Source organism: Urocampus carinirostris, chromosome 1 (genome assembly GCF_059441175.1).
Source record: "Urocampus carinirostris isolate Australia breed hairy pipefish chromosome 1, RoL_Ucar_1.0, whole genome shotgun sequence".
NCBI lineage: Eukaryota > Metazoa > Chordata > Actinopteri > Syngnathiformes > Syngnathidae > Urocampus > Urocampus carinirostris.
This window is the reverse complement of record NC_142349.1, coordinates 60,801,275-60,822,245: the sequence shown is the minus strand read 5'-3', so window position 1 is coordinate 60,822,245 and position 20,971 is coordinate 60,801,275. Positions and strand designations below refer to the sequence as shown.

The window sequence follows — 20,971 nt, the reverse complement described above, 5'->3', positions numbered from 1 at the left end:
AACCGCCGTACATCCTTACAAACTTCTTTTCTCTGTGCCGCCTCCTCCAATTAGTTGGCTGGACTTGTCTTATTTATTGTGTTGAATAGCATACTAGCCGTCCTCTTTGATTTGCCAACACTGCCTACACTCTGCTAGAAAAAGTTAATTACTTTTCCTGTTGCTTTTGTAACATTGTGCTTTAATGTCCAATGTTTGTGGAGTTTTGTTGGAATGTCTTAACAATTGCCAGAACCGGGCAGAATAATATATATATATAAAAAAAAAGACTTCAATGCACGGAGGAGAAAAGGCAGACAAATCCTTAAGTTACTTGTTATTGGGGTGCACATTTGAACATAATTTACTTCTTGAGCAGGCAAATGAATTTAGAAGAAAATTAACTCCTGCTTTATACTGCAAGTGGTGAATTCATAGGAACAGCCTAAAATCTGTACAGTTTCTGATTCAATATCGCGGTATTGCCACTTCACCCAAAAACATAATCTTTCACATTTCATGATATTGAAAATAACAAAAAGGTTTCTTGGTAATTCTGGTTGTGCATTTCTAACACTCGAGTGGCTAGTTTAGTTCTGCTTTTCGATTTTAACTTGGACTGTTTTGGACTCTGTCGGGATGGAAGATACAAAACAAATTGATACCGATAATTGATTATGCCCCACTTCTCCAGACCAATATTGATGCAGATAATTAATACAAAATACCTTTTCCTTGTCACTGAAAATATATTTTTGCAGATAATATTCCAAATTCCCTATATTTGATTTTTTTCTATAGTAAAATGGGATCGAATATTTCAAATGGCAGACGATTAAGCTAATTTTAAAATTCAATGATTTCAGGAAAAAAAAAACTATATAATGTATACAATATACCATAGAGGGAACTATTGCTTATTTCAGGTTTTCTTTTTTACTTTAACAGGAAAAAAAAACTGTTTAAATTATATTACATTAGGAAAATGTTACGTAAAATTATCCAAGTTAAAGACTTTTAATATAAATTATAGTAGAATAAGAAGACACTAAGACGATAAAGTAATAATGTTTGTTTTTAATTGTTTAAGCAATAATTAATGAAAAACATACACAAAATAAATGAATCATAATTGTTGATATTTTTGAATTACCAAATTTAATAACATGGCCCCAATATAAATATATACACACAATATCGTAGAAATAAGATCTGGACACCTTCCCTACAACATCATAAGGATTATCAAACTAACCGTCATAGTTATTGTATCATTACATAAAAACTATAAAAGTTATCATTTAGTTTTGTCTGATAAAATTGCTAAGATATTTATCATAGTGATCTTTTCTCGTATTAAGGGGACAGTGTGTATTATTTAGCACATTCTAGTGGTAAGAAAAAAAATGTTATTCATTTAAAAAACAACAATATTGGTTTAAGCAAAAAATAAATGAGCACGGGATGATTTAATCCAGTCTGCCGTTTTTGAGTATGTCAAAAAAACAGAAACAAGTTTGTTGCTCATTTTTATCAAAAGTCTTTTTTTTGTGTATATGTATATACAAATTGAATCCTCTTTCTAACCACTAAAGGGCCGTCAAAGTGTAAAATAGCTGACGTACAGCAAAAGCTCTATTTATGTTTGTGAACAGCGGTTCTCTGTGATGAACAAAAATAAAACAAAGCGGCGCTCAAGGTTAACGAACACACACTTGAATGACGTTGGTAAATGTCCTGCCACTCAGGATGGGACACTTGATCGTGATGCACATGTGAAGGCAAAAATATGCAGCAGCAAGTAAACTCCAACAGTGCAATGACAGAGAAGGGAAAAAGTTGTGATGGCACGATACTTAAAATAATATTATCTGGTTTCTCAGCTTCAGTTGGCCATGCCATGTAATTGTATCTAATGTTATTGCCTATTGCCTGTTGACTGCTAAAACTCTTATTTTGAATTTATTGCAGAGGTAGGTAGAATAGCCAAAAAAGTTACTCAAGTAAAAGTACTGTTAAGTTGAAGTAAAAGGTAGTCATCCAAATGATCAAGCAACGTAAAGGTAGGGTATTTTCAAAATAATTATAGAAGTACAAAATGACCCAAAATGCAACGGAGTAACTCATTATTACTCACCTCGGATATATTGTAAATCAGTGTGACTATTACAGAAAGCATATTTTTATGTATAGCTCCCACTTGAGTTTGTTTAGTGTGGTGAGTTGGTTCAGATTGAAAACTATATTTTTTATTCAAACATTTAATGCCAAAACACAAAAAAATCATTTTCTTCCATTGTTTCTGAATAAATGTGTTGTGCTTAGAAAAAGAGAAATATTTTCCATTGGACATTTCTTACTCATTCAGTCAGTCTGGATCCGTGCCCCAAGCCAAACTGAGTTTAACGTTCCTGCACTACACAATACAGCGACAAATAATACACAGTGTCCTTTAAAAATACACCACAACGGTGTAGTGGATCAATAACTTTGTTTGTGGACTCACTTTCTGGAGGAACTCGCACTTTATGAGGACATCCGGACAAACTCCTGTGATGCGGGTAGAGTCCGGTTACGTGACCCGTGCCGTCGCAGCCAGGCGTGGGACACTTGATGTCTCTTTTTTCTGTCCGTGGAGAATCTGAGGAAATATTTAAAAACTGATAAAGATACAACAAATGGATGTATTTAGCAAAGTCACCTATTCAAGCACAACAGCAATTTGTGGTATTGGACAATTTTGGACTGGTACACGAGCTAAGAGATTGAAATATCACGCAGAGTCCGTCATTTTTTTAATATTAAAAAGCAGTTATTAATCTGCCATTTTAGTTAAGGCTGTAGTTGAACACACTTCTTAATGCCCGAGCATGGAAAGATTACATGGAGGATTACACATTTAGCCATGGTCATTTGAAGAATCCCGGGGAAACATGAGAGGTACTTTAGCAGGATTTAAGACTTATGGTCATGGTTAAATATCCACTTGATTCCTATCAAAATCCAATATTCCGAGTGGTGGCAATGTATTTTTATTATCGTAAGTCTGTTTATGTATTACTTGACTTGTTGCCAAAATGTATAAGCGGCAAAGAGGATTTACAGCTCTGATTCCTCTCGATTTCTTCTTTTTATTTTTAATTCTCTGCAGTTTTATGAGCACACAATGGTTTCGTTACTGCTGGACAAGCTTTTTATTATATCACGTAAATGCACACCATATGTAAATGCATACAATAGCTACAGTACATTTTTTAATTACTCTTCCTAATTGTAAGTACACAGAAAATTGGATGTAGGCAATAGAAATGCTTGAGAAGAAAACTACATTTGTATGTTGACATATGTATAAGTAAACCGAAACTAACTTGAATAAAAAGACCCTTTAAACGAAATACGGTTGTGGTTAGTTGGGGATAATTTTTAATTTTTTTCGGATTATTTATCAAGAACAAAAAAAAATCAAATACTCGTCCTGTAGATAAAAACTAGCGGGGAAAGACAGATCAAATAATTCTACTTTATTTAAATCATGTATTGTTTGAATTTATTTACAGTACACACAAGTTGATCAAATCGAATCATAATTCACTGGATTCAAATTAAATCGCTGTACTTTTATTTGCAACATAAACATTTTTCATCTAATTCTTTTTTTGTTTTTGTAATTTAAGATTTACAACAATGCAAACCAAATGAAAATAAATTTGTTATTTTACATTAATGTATAACACTGTTTTCATGTAAAACGTGTTTACATTCAAATGTATGTACAAATACAATTTTAATATTCTGTAAAAGATGGATAAAATAAAGAAATAGCTGTTTTCATGTGGAAAAATGAACTACAAAATTTGTCTTTATCCGGAGGATGAAAGGATTCAATTATCCCCCCCAGAAAAATGATGTATCAGGATTGTGTTTTTACCTGAAATGGTACACTTAATATTGACTGATTTATAAAATTGTTGCTCAACAAACCATTCTTTATTAAAGCATTAAAAGACAATTTAGATAATGATCAAACAAGAATTGATTTGAAGATTATTTTTTTCACATGACCTTATGTTTTTAAATACATGCCATTTACTCTGCATAAATTAGTTCGCCAATTTATATTTCTACATGCTTATGACAGTATGATACACATCTATCTTTTTCATGTTAACTTAATTATTAATCCGTGAAAATGATTAAATTCTAAATAAGGATCGACCGAGAAGTAAAGTTTTTATACCATTATCCATTATCTGCACTGCTTATCCTCAGTAGGGTCGCGGGGGAACTTGGGCCCATCCCAGCTATCGTCGTGCAGTGGGCAGGGGACACCCTGAACTAGTTGCCAGCCAGTCGCAGGGCACACAGGGACAGACAATTCACTCGCTCATTTACACCTAGGGACAATTTGGACCGGCCAATTAACTTGACATGCATGTTTTTAGAATGTGGGAGAAAAGCGGAGTGTCCGGAGGAAATCCACGCAAGCACGGGGAGAACATGCAAACTCCACGCGGGGAGGCTGTGGTAGCTGGACTTGAACCCTAAACCTCTGCACCGTGGGGCTGCGCGCTAACCACCCATCCGCCCTGCCGCCCGTAATACCATTACCGATTGTTAGTGTTAATAAAAGTCTGATAAAAGATATTTGGAGCCAATATTGATTTGCTGTAAAAGCTTAAAATGGCGTAAGAAATTTGAAATATTGCAAAAACAATCAAAAAGAACCAATGTTATAAATTCAAATAAGAAATAAGGAGAGGAAGAGGCAGGAGCGAGTGAGAAAATCATTCGGTTTCTCGCTGCTCCTTTTATCCAGTTTTAAATATGTCTAATCAGCCGATTGAATTAATAAAAAAGCCAATACCCATATCTTTCAAATTCCCAACTATAGATGCCAATAATCGGCCCTGCCAATAATTGGTCAACGTCTAATTGTAAAATAACATTTTAACAATCATTGTATAATCCACTAGAAATTATCATCATGGTCTTGCTCAAAGACTCTTTAACATTTAACTTGATGGAGCCGGGAATTGTAACCCATTTATAAGTTGAGGTAAGTAATATAAGTATGTTTGCGATGCTACAATTTATAAATGTATTTTTTGCTCTGTCAATCAAATGATGAAGAAGATGTAGGTTAATTGAATTGTAAATTTGACTCACCAGACCCAAACCTCACTGCACGTCACTGGTATATTTTGATATTTTGGTCTTTGTTTTGTGAGACAATTTATCACTTGAGATCGGTATCATTGAATACTGAAGAGTTGAGTACTTATACCAAAAAAATTACATGAAGGATATCAAATAAAAAATGTTCGAGTTTAAATTCTGAGGTAATTATGGGGTTAAAAGACTTACTGTATCCAGCCAATGAATTGTTTGAGATGTTTTAATGCAGTAGTGTCAGACTCATTTTAGGTCAGGGGCCACGTTCCAGAAAAGACATGGCTACTAATGACATAAATAGAGTGCCTTAAGCTGTAGGGCTGGGAATCTTTTGGGAGGCTCACAATTAAATTATGATTAAGGGATGTAAGAATTGATTATAAAAGGATTACTGTTTTTTTCCCTCAACATTCATCTCCTTCACTAAGATTCAATATATTGTAGTGATTATCAAAAGCGCATTTGTAAAAGAAAAAAAAAAGAAAAACAACAATTCAATTCATTTACACTACAGTTTATTTATCTTATTTTATTTGCCTTAAACAGTCCATTCTTGACTTTTGTTTTAAGTAAGATGACATCTGGATGGGTTTCCTCAATGTTCTCTGGTTGATTAATGGTAGTCAGCAAATACAACTACAATTGGCACTTTGCGAGTAGTGCATGGCTTTGGCGACATCCAGTGAAGCTCATTTTTCTCTTGTGCTTCTCTCAGAATTGTCTCGTTGGCCACATTCAAAGATGTGGCGGGACACATCTGGCCCAGTGGCCATGAATTTAACCGATACTGGACTTAACTTCAATTTTTTCTTGTAGGGTAATGTTCTGTTTTCTTGTTTTCAGTTTGAATAGGTCTTCCCTGCAAATGGAATAGGGGTAGGCACTTATAGATTCAACTTCAGCCTACTCCCTCTGGGCACATGTTTAAGTATTATATTATTGTATTGTACAGCTGTTTTTGTGCAAACAGTTTTTCGTTTCCTCCTCAACGATTAGAGATGGGGTTTTGTTTGTGCTGTGCTCAAAAATCCGCAAAAAACTTTCCTAAATCAACAAAAATTCCGCTAAGTCCTACCTTTACCGGAGCGGTAGCTGAGCCTGTTGTCCAAGTCCATGACGCGCTGGTGCCGCCTCTCGTTGGTCATCTGCTCCATGAGGAAGATGTCCATCTCGCGGTAGGCGTAGCGTACAGCCTGCCTCTGCTCCGTCTGCAGAGCGATGGCCTGCTCCAGCAGGCTCATGTTCACTCTGCTGCGGCCCACTTCCAGGCCTCGCTGCTGGAAGTGCTCCAGGGCCCAGTTTTCCAGCCGGGGAGGCATCTCCACCTCTGCTGCCGCCTCCTCCTCACTGTATCCCTGGAAGAGGCCTCTTCTGCTCGGGTCCACTCGAGGATCTTCTCGCAGGGGGGAAGGTTCATCGCAGGTCCCGGAGGGGCTCAAGCCGTTCATTTGGGCGGAGAAGGCCCATCGGAGCTCTGTCTGGCTCCCCGGGGACGAGGAGCCGCTGAGCCGGTCATCAATCCGCTCGTCCTCCGCGTCGTTTTCGTCGTACATTTCCGGTGTGCTGACCTCGCGCTGTGGCGAGACCTCGGGAGTCACTTCGGACCACCCCAAAGAATCACTAGAGCGGCCGTTTCTGTCCGGCATGCTGTTGAGTGGACTCAAGGAGCCGTCTGTAACAATAGGAAGCGATTTTTTTAACGTTTTCCAACTCATGGCATCTATAAGAAAAAGTAGATGTCATTTTAGATTCACGAACACCAGGTATTACTTTTGTGCAAGTGGCGTAAACCGATTTGGTGGATTTGATTGCTGCACAAAGGGCTACAACAATTCTTGACAGAAATCGATAATATTAATAGTCGACAGAGAGTTCCATTGTCGACTATTATTGCCAGACACGTTTTTCCAAGAAAGTGAGGCATCTTACAGGATTATGATCTCTGCTGAAAGACACTTGTGTGCAATAACATTTCTGTCTCAAGCGGTAACATACAGATATGCCGCAGTCAACATAAAGTACACATACCAAAACTTGGATACAGTGAAAAAAAATACTACTTGAAAAGTTTGCAAAGTAGACCTGGCAGTACCTCAGTAATGCATAAAACTTATAAAGAGAACAGTTCTGACGGTTGAAGGAAACAGAGTCTGACTCGCCTCGGTAATATTTAAGTAGCATGCATCTCAATACGGTTTTAATGACATGCATTGTACATTTTATGTGTATATTTCACATTGGTATTATTTTTCACAATAAAAGAGAGCTCGAGTGATATCCCGACTGTGCCTAATGTACGTATTAAAAATTAAAGTATCTAGTCCAGAGAACAAAAGCCATTTGCTAAAACGTTAAAAACAACTAACGTCACTTTTAAAACTGTTTGATTTCAAACGGTTGAGAATCGTTACGTTTTTGTTACAGATTTTTGCGCATAATATTTTTTAAATTTAATTAATTATTATCAGATTATTCAACTAATCGTTTTAATAGTCGGTGACTAGTCAGCCTTGATGCATAGACAGATGATTGTTTATTTTCCAATATTGGAAGAAACTGAATTATCTACCCAAAACTGGCGTAAATAACTACACACAATACATCTAATTGGTATTTTCTGCCATCTTTTGGAGGGGTTGTTTATAATTTGGATATTAGTCTGGTATTTGTGGTAATTTACTGCCCCGACACGTTTTTCTTTTCTTTAGCAGCAAAAGAAACTTTTTGAATGATCAAAATGTTTTTTTGTGCATTAAGTTATTTTGCAACTGCATATATAATTAAATAATTATCCAATATTTTAAGGTAGGTGGGGGGAGATTGTCATCATCATATTATACGCACTTTTAGTCACTCTAGAGTATAAATAGCCAGAAATTTGGTGGTTTAGTCCTTTTTGTAAAATTGCATTTTCTTTATTTTGTTCACATTGCAGAACATAATGTTTTACAAAAAGAGTATATTCAAAACTGAATCAAAGAATGAATGAATGGCCTCTGTTGTTCTTATAGAAGTAAAACAAAATTGGAGGGTTTCTCCATTTAGTGCAAGTAAACCAAATCAAAAGGTTAAAAATGTGCAAAAAACAATACATTAAACAACTAATTATTATAATATGTTACATTAATTTATGGCAGAAAGGGGGAGGGGTCAAAATAGACACTGGGGACAAGAGTGACACCAAAACAGCAACAGTTTTTTTATTTATTAGCCTGAAGAGGAATGGGCGCCACCAGGTACTTTACAGGAAATGGTGCCCCTCCGACTCAAGTGGTTAAGGGAGCTACTTTTTTAAAAAACATTTTTGTTGGAAAGCGAGCCGGGCGTTATATGGCCCTGGGCCGAAGTTTGCCCACCCCTTATCTTGGGTATACATGACAGAAAGAGCCCACCTGAGAGCACTTTCAGTCTAGAAAACATGGCATTAAAATTTACCAAATCAAAATATAAAACATTTATATTTCTGCTTTATGCCTGGATAAAAAAAATATAGTTGCACAGTAAAACTTTTAAATAAACTTGAACACAAATGTAAGAAAAACTATTCCAAAACAGATTGTTAATTTATCGTTGAAGAAAAAAATCCCTGGGAATAATCTCAGAAAAATAGATTAGACATTTTACTTGATAACAAATAAAAACATCCACCTTTAAATAAAGTTATTGATTTTAAAATGTGTTTTTTTTCCTTCCTCCAATATTGACGTCAAATCGTTGGGAAGGAACAAACACGCTGTTCCGCCGGATAATAATTCGGATGTAATCTTCCGAAATCCTTTTATGGTTTTACAACTTGTGTCACTTTCCCACAAATAAAACGGTGAGAAAAACATGTTATTGTGAAGAACACATGTAACAGCGTAAGGTTGCGGGATTCTCCTGTAATTACTCGTCACTAAGTCTATTTTCCATTTCCGTTCGAAAAAGCTGTTTTTTCTTTCCTTGTGTGATGAACATGAAAGACCAAATCGAGGAACCAAATTTGTTTTGCTTGCTGTTTGTTTGAAGCAGCAAAGATTGAAGATGAAGATTAGGAGGGATTTACGGTACATTTTGATTTCTTTGAAATAATAATTAGTTGTGCGTGTTTTTAAGTTGAAGCCGAGCAGCAACATGTCGTCATCTGGGCAAACAAAACATGAAATTTGCTTTCTGGGGATGAAGGGAAGGAAAGTAAATACTCTTGAAAACGTAAATGTACCCAGATTATTGTATTTTGAATAAATGAGAATGTTTTGTGGTACATGTTGGCATCCAGGATCCCTGGAACCTTCTTTTTTCCTAACTATTTTGCCACATTGACATGCATATTATTAGAACTTAATATGTTAAAAAAAATGTTTTAAGGGTATTCAGTGATGATGTAATAGGGGGTTAACAGTAATAACAATTCCTAAGGACGATGAAAGACTTGGATAACAATCAATTGATAAATTAATAATTTGATAAATCTTTACAGTCAAGATTATCAAAACAGAATAGTATCAGTTTCTTTATTGTCATTACTGAATTTATATTTAAATTTTGTTAATGTTTAAAGTTAAGAAAATAAAACGTCCAAATATCTGTTGAGTTGTTTTCCTTTTAATAGTCTACTTTTGATTAAACAAATCACTTTTAAAAATGTAAAAATGAAAATTACCAATGACGCTCTATTTTTTAGTCTCTTTTATTTTCTTAAAATGTATTCTTGACAGGAATTTTAAAGTGACAATTCATATTTATTTTAATCACTAATTTGCATTAATAAATAAGTAATTATGAATAGTTAGAATTGCTACTAAATTGATAATTCAATTTAGTTAAAATTGTGCAGTAACTTAGTAACATAGTTAGTGTTGAGTCTCATTTTGACTGTCATTTTTGTCCTAAATAATGGTTTCAAAACCGGGTGCGGGCAAAGTTATTTTGTTAAAATGTCAAAAAATACCGCAAAGGAAGGATACCGACATATTTAGAGAGGGGCGAGTGTTTGCGCTATGTGTGCATAGCTCCAACCATCTCTACATTTCACCCCAACAAAACGCTCTGGGTGCTTTGCTGGCATTTATCGGTATTGGTGTTTTCAGTTTATTCTGTGGGTTTTCATCATTAAATGTCTTAACAGTGAATACTATTGTTTAAAAAGCTTCCATATAAAGGATTTCTTGGTGATGTACAGCCAAAACAGGGTAAACTGTAGTTGAGACTGTGCACTCTATATACTGGCCCTTTATAACAACAGCGTTGCTTTGGCGTCACATGGTTTACGGTCATCATTGCTCAGTTCACATTTGGAACAATGCGGAAAAATAGCAAAGGTCTTATTTTATCTCCAAACCAGATGTACTTTAGTAAAAGAGACACAGGTTCCTGACCCCTGCCCTGATGTAACACACAATACAGTATAACTATGTTTTAGCCTTTTTCCGGGACTTTTTTGTTTTAGGGGTGGGATAGCATTGATACAACGGTTTATATTATGTTCGTAGAAAAAGCTCAAAATGTCCCTCGCAGCATTCGTTTTGTCTACTTATTGGTGGCACATATTTTATTGGACGGATTTAAAAAGCTTTTCTTTTTTTTTGCCCGGATTAATTTTACATTTTGACCCATTTAACAAGTTTGCTAATTCCCGTGTCCATCTTCATCGTCATTATCACAGTCATGGTGAAACCTCATCATCCTCACCCGCGTGATCTGATCCCACTTTTTGCATTGCGCTCTCTGATTCTGTCCAGCCACTTAAGAGGATAGAAAGTTTAAAAAAAAAAAGGCCAAGAGCCTTAACCGAGCATAAGTTTGAGAGGATCAAGGGAGATTTGACGGAATCAATCCAGTTGATAGTCGGCCATTATTTATCACTGACCGCCACTTGAGAGACACTGCTGGTGTTAATAAGTGGTCGTTTTGCGGCTTTATTAGAGGATGACTCTAACCCTCTTTGCAAGACCTTTTTATGCATAGGGATTCAGGCCGCTGCCCTTAGAGCATACCATTGTACTTACTGGGAGGAGTGCAGAACATAAAGCATAAAAAAGGTTCTCCAAACCCTGTGATTTTCTGTCACATTTGTATCCATCGCTAAAGGTTCTTAATACACATCTTTGTTGTTTGGCCTTTGTGTGAAATTTCAATGAGGCTAGTGCCTATTTCCTACGCTTGCAAGCAGGTAATTGCCCCACCAGGTTTAGAATTCAGATTTTTGGAGCAATCAGAATGATATAGTTAAGTCAAGTCATGTTTATTTGTACAGCCCTTTATCTCAAGGAGTCTCAAAGGTCTGCACAGACCACAGATTATTCCAAACTATAGACTATTATCACACCATCCCCTGATATAAAACCTACATGAGGGCAAGGAAAGACTCAAAACCTCAACATTGGGTAAATGAAGAAACCTTGAGAAGGGACCGCACATCAAGTAGTCCCCCTCCCAGGATGACCAGGCTGCAACAGATGATGCAATAACAAATAATACACAGATATTGTCAACATGAAGTATAGGTCATTCATAAGCTATAGAATAGAAGTGTGTTTTAAGCCTAGATTTATACAGTTCCACTGAGGATGCAGATCGAATCTCAGTGGGCAGAGTATTCCACAGCACCTGGGCCCGAATGGAGAACGCTCTGGAACATGTGGATCTCTTCTTGGCTCTTGAGATCAATAAATTGTTTGCTCCTTGACAAAATAAATAGCAATTTCTTCAAGGTTTATAAAAAAGCATAATTTGGAAGGCCCTACAATGAGAGCTTAATCTTTCAGAATGTCTTTCAATGGAAACTTTCCATTTATATCCAAAAGTACTGACAAATTATTTCCAGTTAATTTGTAGTGCCAAAATAACACATACATTGTATTTTCTACCTTGCACTCTTATTGGGGCGGCATTAGCTCAGGAGGTAGAGCGCTCCTCTTGGGACCAAGAGGTCTCAGATTCGATTTCCGGCTCCTCCGTGTTATATGTTGAAGTGTCCTTGGGCAAGACACTGAATCCCTAATGCCCCCCATAGCAGATAGTTGCCTTGCATGGCTGACGCTGCTATAGGTTAGTTAGTGTGTAAAAGGGAAAAGTGTGAAGCACATTGTGAAGCGCTTTGGGAGGTCTTCATTGACTTGAAAAGCGCTGTATAAAATGCAGACCATATAAAATACAGACCATTTGCTTTTTGTATTGGTAAATATTATTTTGTTCCCCTTGTCTGGCAGATTGACCTTAAAAATATTGATCATAAGCTTGGTTGAATAAAGGTTGAATTAAACTGCTTCAGTTCATACTTGAACCTCATATCCAAAATAGACCTTACCAAAATAGGGTTTATATTCCGCCTTTAAAATATCAGACTTTCAAACTAAAAGATCTGAAGAAAACTGTACACGCATGATCTATATTCAAAACACATTATAGTATGACTTGTATGTTTAAGAATAAAACTACTCTGTGCAAAGAAAAACGCCGGAAACATGTATTTACATTTATGAAGCAGGCAAGCAGGTTTTGTTTCCCATCCAGCTGGACGTGGATGGGAAAAGGAGAAGGAAAAAAAAAAACTTGGATCCTGCGTCTGTTTCTGTGTTGGAGCAGGTGAAGAGTTGTCACTCCAGAATAGCCATTAGCAGCACTCCGCAGGCAGGCCCGCGTTTGGCTGCAGCCGAATACAGCTCCGCTACACCAAAACAACAGCCTGAGTTTCACGCCGTCCAAAAACGGCGATTGAAAACCCCCTTCCCTCCTCCAACACCAAAGCAGAAAAAAAAACGGCACTAAAAAAAAGCGCTCTGATAAATTGCGGCCACAAAAATATCATTCCCTTCACAAAAAATCATTTTCGCGTAATGTGAACCCTGCATGCAAATAAATCAATTCAATTTCCAGTGAACTCTCCTCGCAGTCCATTTAAACGCACGTACAAATAATGAGCTGTAGACATTATGCCTAATTATGTATTAGACTGTGTTGGAGGGCTAAACAAAAGCTTCTGAAAAGGGACAATTACGTTTGTTGCTTGGTTACGTTGTTAAAAATATACCAAATCAGCGCAGATTATAGTGGGCGAGAATGCACGTGTTTCGCCAAAATGGACAAAATAAAAGACATTAAGGGGGCGTGGAGAAAAATATTTTTTTTGGTATGGCTGGGGGGGCTCGGTTAAAAGACAAAATGAAAACATAAAGTATGGAGATTATGCGTGTTGTCTTGGCTAATTTGTTTTCAGTTACTTGAATTGTAGTAAAACGAGTGTATCATTGAGTATAATTGAAATCTCTTTTCTGTTTAAAGCTTAAACTCCAAGTTTTAAGACGCTGTGAAGATTTAAATCAAAATTAAAAGTAGATTTAAAGCTTTACCTTAAGTTTCTTTTAATGCTTTAACTATATGTTTAAAAAAAATAAAACGTTAAAATGAAACAAAGGGCAATGGAACAAAAAATAGTGTTTGAAGTTAACTTCGAGTTAAAGCTTTAATTGCAAGTTTTAAGATTTGACTCAAGCATAAAAGTAGATTCAAAGCATTAACTCATTTGTTCACATTTTTCAATGCTTTAATTCTAAAGGCAAAGGATCACAATTTTAAAAACAGTTTTAAAAGTTAACTTTGAGTTGACGCTTTAACTTCAAGTTTAAAGCTGCTGTTAATATTTAAATCAAAATTAAATATTGATTCAAAGTTTTACCTTTTTTAAATGCTTTAATTATAAGTTTAAAAAAGCAAAATGTTAAAAAAAAGGGCAAACAAACTAACAGTTTGAGGTTAACTTTGAGTTAAAGCATTAATTTCTGGTTAAAGCTGCTAAGATTTAACCCAAGAACAGTAGTAGATTCAAAGCATTAAGTCATTTGTTAACATTTTTCAATGCTTTAAGTCTAAAGGCAATGGAACACAAAACAGTGTTAAAAGTTAACTTTGAGTTGAAGCTTTAACTGCAAGTTTAAAGCTGCTGTTAAGATTTAACTGAAGATTTAAAGTAGGTTCAAAACATTACCTTAAGTTAACCTTATTCAATGATTTAACTATAAGGTTAAAACAAGTGAAACATTCAGATAAAAAAGGACAATGACATAACATTTTCAAAAGGCCAACCTCCAAAGGTGACTTGGAGTTAAATCTTTTAACTGCAAGTTTAAAGCTGCTGTTAAGATTTAACTCAAGAATAAAAGTAGAGGCAAGGCTTTAAATCAAAAGTTAACCTTTTTTTCCAACACTGTAAGCCTAAGGGCGACGGAACTAAATAAAATAACTCTGTTATAAGTTCACTTTGAGTTAACACATAAATTGCAAATTTAACCATGCTGTTAAGATTTAACTCGAGAATGAAAGTAGATTCAAAGTTTTACCTCGAGTTAAATTTTTTAGTGCTTTCACTCTGAGGTTAAAAACAAATCAAACATTAAAAACAAAAAAAGGTCAATAGAACAAAATTCAAAATATGTGTTAAAGGTTAATGTTGAGTTAAAGCTTTAACTGCAAATTTAAAGCTGCTGTTAAGATTTACCTGACGATAAAAATTGAAGGAGGGAGAGAAGAGAGTTATTACACACGCGTGGTCACGGTTTTCTTTGATTGCCGGATGAAACTGGTGAAAGTAAGAAAAGTACTGTTTCAAATAAAGTTCAAATGCCAAACCAAATCTCACAAAAAGATTTTAAAAAGTGTTTATTCGAGCGCTTCACAAGCCATCCAAGCGGCTTGACAGAGGCTGCAATGATGATTTGAGCCAGAAGTAGCAAGTAGAATACTTTGAAATTACGGACCTCACCTTTGAAAATAAAAAGGGTAATAGAACTTTGAACAAAAATGGTTTTAAGTATGCAGTTGATAAGTGTTGTCCTGGCTATTTTGTTTTCAGCCACTTGAATTGGAGTTAAACTGGAGGAAAAAAAGGATGAGTGAAGTCTCATTTGAATCCCATTCACTTTCTTATTCTATGGATTGAATGGCTCTGGACCGGCCCATTCAAGGACAGATGAGGGGGCCGGGAAAAAAGCCTATCTGCTGTCAGAAACTCCGCACAATGGCCGCGGCTGCTACCGGTGCCGCTGCCTTTTGGGTCCGTTGGCTGGCTTGGGCCAGTGCAAGGGGGAGGAGGTTGTGGAGGGGAAAATATGAATGCAACAGATGGGCTTTTAAAATTCAGCGCGGATGCTTGATCAAAACAGACAAAACAACAGGACATCTGTTTACCTGCTGGAGTGTCGACGCCGCTCGTCGCTTCTTTGTCCTCGCGATGGTCGTCGCAAGCCTCGCTCGGGCTGTAGTGGCGAGGCTTCATCAACAAGGACTTCCTCTTGTTGATGGGGGCTCCCGCCGGACCCTCCGGGGCCCCCCGTTTGCAGATTGATGACCCGTACAGACTGCGGGCAGACAGTCGTCACTAATTGATACCTGTGCGGTTGTGTCTTAGTATTCTGAGATCTTACCTATTCGTCGCAACAATCAAGTCTTGATTGGATAGATCTGTAAGGAAATATATAATAACAACACCACCAAAACCAAGTTCGGCAAAGTGATTTTTAGAGTGAAGCAGATAAGTTTCAAGTCTAAAGTTTCAAGACGGAAACTAATTTTATGACAGGTAACATCACAATCTGCAAGGACATTAAATACCTAACCACTTGTTAAAGGTGCCTCCTAGGTACAAAAAAACTATCATTAAAAAAATATATATTGATTTGATTTCTGGGCAAAAATACATGAACTATCATACCAATGTTAATTTTTATAAAAAAAATCATAAGTCGAGAAATTGCTGGCTAACAATGCAAATTTAAATCTCATTGCTCTTTTAGTTTTCTTCGGAAATGGGCACTAGCCTCGGTGAAACTACATCTGGTGAATGAAAATGAGCTGGCAAATCAGGGAAAGACCATTTAGCCCCCCCTCCAATTCTTTTCCAGTTTCAAAAAGTTGATTTGATAATGAGGATGAGGTCAGTACCTCTACACTGCTACATCTACTATTCACCTCTATGAGTTTCCTGTCTGGTTGAATCAGTTAGGAGTCAAAGATGAGCGGGAACAGCCGGAGTATTATGAGGAGATATACTGAAGATCACTAATACTCGCACTCACCCACACAAACACTTAAAAAAATGAGCAATGAAGCTATAATGTATAATTTCGTATCAGATACACTTAGCCCCAGAAAAAAGAGGGATACATTTATATTTATTTTACATAGTGCATTTCAGGTGAATTGGCCGGTCCAAATTGTCCCTAGGTGTGACTGAGCGAGTGAGTTGTCTGTCCACGTGTGCCCTGCGATTGGCTGGCACCCAGTTCAGGGTGTCCCCTGCCCACTGCCCGGAGATGGCTGGGATGGGCTCCAGCCCCCCCGCGACCCTAATAAGGATAAGCAGTACAGCTAATGAGATGAAATGAGATGAGATAGTGGAATCCCTACATAAGGTCGCTACCATGTTTCTCTGGCATCTTGATACTACGCTGTGCTTTGTGGGAGTGTTTTTTGTTCACATTAGACAATACAGTGCCATCTAAATTACACACTGGGGCTTTAAACAGAAAAACGTTTTCAAGAAGTTGTATTATATCTAGCAATACCTTTTTTATGTAGCAAAACAAGTAATGGGAATACAATTCAAATTTGTGACATGGGTATTGAACATATGAAAAGTTGAAATTGAAAAAGGTATTTGAATACAAATAAAAACTAGTACTGTTATGTTAACTTCAAAGCCAATTTAACTCAAGTTAGTTCAAGGTCAGCTTTTTTTGCCAATGCTATTTTGCGTGATCATCACTAAATGTCTTTCATGTCAATCCCAAAACAGTATACTTATTTCCTAGAATTTTGGGAACATTTGGGTAGATTTTGAAAATTGAGTTACTCACACTAACCAATAGGGGGCATACATTTGCAGGGTGTCCAAAGTTGGACGCTGTTTTACATTTTAAATTTGATACTTCAGTGGTAACCTCTGTTTACGAGCTAATTTTGTTACAGTACGATGCTTGTGGCTCAAATTGCTCGTGTAATGAGCGAATTTTCCCGATATAAAATTATTAAAAACTAAATGCTCCGCTCCCGCCCTTCTAAAAGCACACAAGTGAACCCTAAACAGCAACAAAACACCTTTTCCTGGTCACTAAAATTACATCTAAATAGTAAATATTTTTTTTTTTAAAGTATTAAGATAAATGTGATGATATTAACAAAATAAAATTCAAGTTTATTGTGTGCACCATAACAAAAGTGTGCTCGAGTTGCGGGGAGTCACAGTCCTGTCAACTTTTATGTTTTCACCGTATTTTATACATTTTTGATCATTTCACATTGTGTACCCGGATGACATTTTTTAAGAGGGAAATGTCATTTTTATTGCTCAATTCAGCTCTAATCCGGATCGTCTCTCTCACTGGTAGCAGATAACACCGTTAATGTAGATTGCTAATATTGTCGCAGTATTCTACATAGTCCGTCTTGCTGTGAGTAGGTGCTGCTTTGTGTTTGTAAGGGTTTATTATTGCTTAATAAGGAGGATTTTCCATCATAAATAAGGGGAGAAATTGACAGGTATGAAATAGAGAGTTTATGTAAAGCAGACTAAAAATTAAAGTTACTGTAACTTTAAATGAACGGACACACCATTTTTTACAGTGCCAGTTTTCACAAACGGCCTCGAGCGATCTCTAGTGGTAGCCTCTGGGATTGCTCATGAACTGGATTTTCTTTTTTATAGCAGTTAGATTTTTGGTTCAAAAAATTGTTTACTCGTATAAAGCGGTACCAATGTACCTTTAAATGCGTGTCTTTTGGGGCATTTACGTGAAATGGACAATTTTAAAAGAACAACAGTGAGTGAAACATAAAACATACAGTTAAAAAAAAAAGAAGAAGGTGGAGTACAGAGCTTCAATCCATTTGTGTCCGGGGGGGCAACGCCAGCACAAGAACAAAGATGCGGACACTTTGTTGACATGAAAAGCTTTTCATGCACTGGCAGGTGAATCCCGTCCTTTGACAACGCTGAGTCAAAATTGCCAAATCAATTTTGCGTGGGAAGCTTAAACTACACTCATAATAATAATGGGGAGAAATAATTTGTTTTTCACGCATCTCAATAGTAAAAGCGACAAAGCCTCTGAAAACTTGCCTGATGACATTTCCAGTTTCGTGGCTTTCAATCACGCGCTCCTAACACACAAATAAACAGACACGGGCACTTACAAGCTCCTCCATTCATTTGAGCCTCGGCTCCAATTGAATGAAGTTCTTCCCGTGCAAGTAATAAAGATTTAGCTGCGCTCTACTTAAGGCCCTCAAGATAATCAACAAAATGTAGCTTGAATTAAGTTGGAGTGTAACCTGAAAGAAGGACTCTTGTTTGTGTGTGGGTATGTGGGTGCTGCTCACCTGAGTCGTACGTTTTTACAGTCTGCTCTTCAGCTTCCGAATCCATCTAGAAATAAAAAACACACACAGATATACAGTCAAGTAAAAAACTGATTCATACCCTGGCTACTCACTAGTCCTTTAGATCAGTGGTCGGCAACGACCTGGCGCACAAGTTTCCCTTTTGCCTTATACCGTATTTTCCGGACCATAAGTAGCAGGTATTTTTTCATAGTCTGGCCTGGGGTGTGGCTCATGCTCCGGTGAGACTTATATGTAAAATTATTAGCACATTATTACCGGGTACAGACATTCCCCTACTTACGAACATTTGAGTTACAAACAACGTCACATTTTTTTCGGGATGTCGAAAAATATCAGGACATTAATGTAAGTTAGATTTTGTATTGTGTGCATCTTTATCCGAGTAGAGGATAGTGCTGTAGTGGATCTTTCCTCCGCGTGGCACTGTGAGAGGTCACCCAGCATCCACCCGAAGAAGAAATCCAACACACAAACTTCCTCGTTTGTGTGTATACACACTGCACTGTATCCCTAGCACGCTAAGAACTTTGACGTTTTCATTATTTAATATCTCATGGATCCATCTGATATAGTTGGTGTAAAGTTTAAAGAGGAAGCGAGTCTTTTGAAATGAAAGTGGAATAAGAAAGCTTGATGTGGTTGAGAAAATGGTCGGAACGCTTTTTTTCTGCCACTTTTTACCACGTAGAGATTACCTCTTGAAGCCCATCTTCCAAAAGTAAGTTAAATTCAACCTTTTTTATCTTTATAGAGCATATTATTTTATGAAATGTTTATTTTTTTAGTACAAAACAATACAGGTTACTTATACAAGCCTTAAACATACTTATATAAACCTTAATCATACAAAATATAGCACTGGAGCAACTTACAAAGAAATTCAACTTACGAACGATCGTCCAGAAAATAGGGTCTGTATATCATTCCACTATTCCTTTCGTCTCGATACCGGTGATTTATAAAAACAACTGAACAAAAATGGCTCTGAAAGGAAATTAATATTCTGCAGATTACAAGCTGAAAATAGCAAAATATGCCGCCGAAAAGCCAGAAGTGACGATGAGTCGGACGAAAGCAACGTAGAAGCGGAAAGCGGATCATTTGCCGTGACAGTGACACAGAGGATCTAATCAATTTCTCCCCCAAAATATGAGTTATACTCCTGTGCGACTTATCTATGGTTTTTCCTTCTTAATTATGCATTTTTTGGCCGGTGCGACTCATACTCTGGAGCGACTTATAGTCCAGTAAAGTGGGCAGAATGATCTGTCGGAAACGTTCTCTCAGATAAATGTTTAATGAAATAAATGTATAAGTGAATCATAATTAAACTGCAAAAAAAGATGGATATGTTTCCTTCTTTTCAGTAAGAAGTCAAAATTATTTGTCAGATATTTTTATCATTTGTAGAAAAAATGCGCTGTGTTAAAATGTCTGCTTTTTATCTGGATAAAAATATGTTTTTTCTTCATAGGAATAAATAATTCTACTTCCTGGTTTGTGTGTCTACACACTGCACTGTATCTCTAGCACCCTAAGAACTTTTATACAACAAATAATAATAAATATTTTTATTTGTCTATCAATACATTCATATTTAATTGTTTTCCAGCTTAAAGTGGCAGTTGTTCCCATTTTTTGCACAGTGTTGAATACAAAAAATTCTGGAAAAATCCTTTGAATAGAACTCAACCAATCTAACGGGTTTAAGTCTGGACACAGACCAGGATGTTCAAACCCAAAATGCAAAAATGTTTAAAACTGCGTTTATTTTATCACATTCCCGGTTGAAGTTTTTTGATTAGCTGAAGCTAACATTGCATTGGTAACTTATACCCAAACTAGGAAAGAGTATCCACCGCATTTATGACAAGATAAATCACAAAAAACACATGTACATTACAATAATACTTTTATCAATTTTTAAGTTATTTTTTACCCTCCACGAAGAATTACGAATATTAGTGTCATATTGAGACCCTGCAAAAATTTGACATGTGCATTTATAGTCTTTTTTATAATCATTTGAGCAGACAGAATGTTACAGCCCTAAAAAAAACTCGCATGCACGAGGTGCTGTTGAAAAACGCCCAAATTAGACAAAAGAATGTCGCTAGCCAGAGGCCGAGCAATAATGTGTTTGTTTGCAGAAAGGTTGTGTAGGTCCAGTTATTTCTTTACCATCGTAGTACTGCCAAAACTTCCAAATACCATTCGGGGGGTAAACAAATGATGCCCATTGCTGTGGAAGTTGTTAAATTTCAGTTTAACGAGCCAATAACATTGTTTCTCAAAAATAGAAGCAGGAGATGTCTACTTTTTTGTGCCGTCACAAACAAAATATGAACTCGGTCCAGTTCAATTTGTGACGGACAGTTCAGCCCAAAGTTATTAATATCTCAGCCAAATTGGGCCGAAAACGGGAAAGTCAGTTGGAAAATGT

General features: G+C 36.5%; 1 protein-coding gene across 1 annotated transcript in view; it reads right to left on the bottom strand.

Annotated features, from left to right (window-relative positions):
- st18 (ST18 C2H2C-type zinc finger transcription factor) overlaps positions 1 to 20,971 on the bottom strand; it is a 106,855-nt gene that overhangs the window by 46,606 nt on the left and 39,278 nt on the right. The window contains exons 3-7 of the mRNA XM_088347368.1: positions 18,505 to 18,550; positions 15,552 to 15,588; positions 15,316 to 15,485; positions 6,227 to 6,823; positions 2,486 to 2,620 (exon numbers count right to left, since the gene is read on the bottom strand). Of these exons, the coding sequence (XP_088203494.1) occupies positions 2,486 to 2,620; positions 6,227 to 6,823; positions 15,316 to 15,485; positions 15,552 to 15,588; positions 18,505 to 18,550 (985 nt within the window). The remainder of the gene's footprint in view (positions 1 to 2,485; positions 2,621 to 6,226; positions 6,824 to 15,315; positions 15,486 to 15,551; positions 15,589 to 18,504; positions 18,551 to 20,971) is intronic.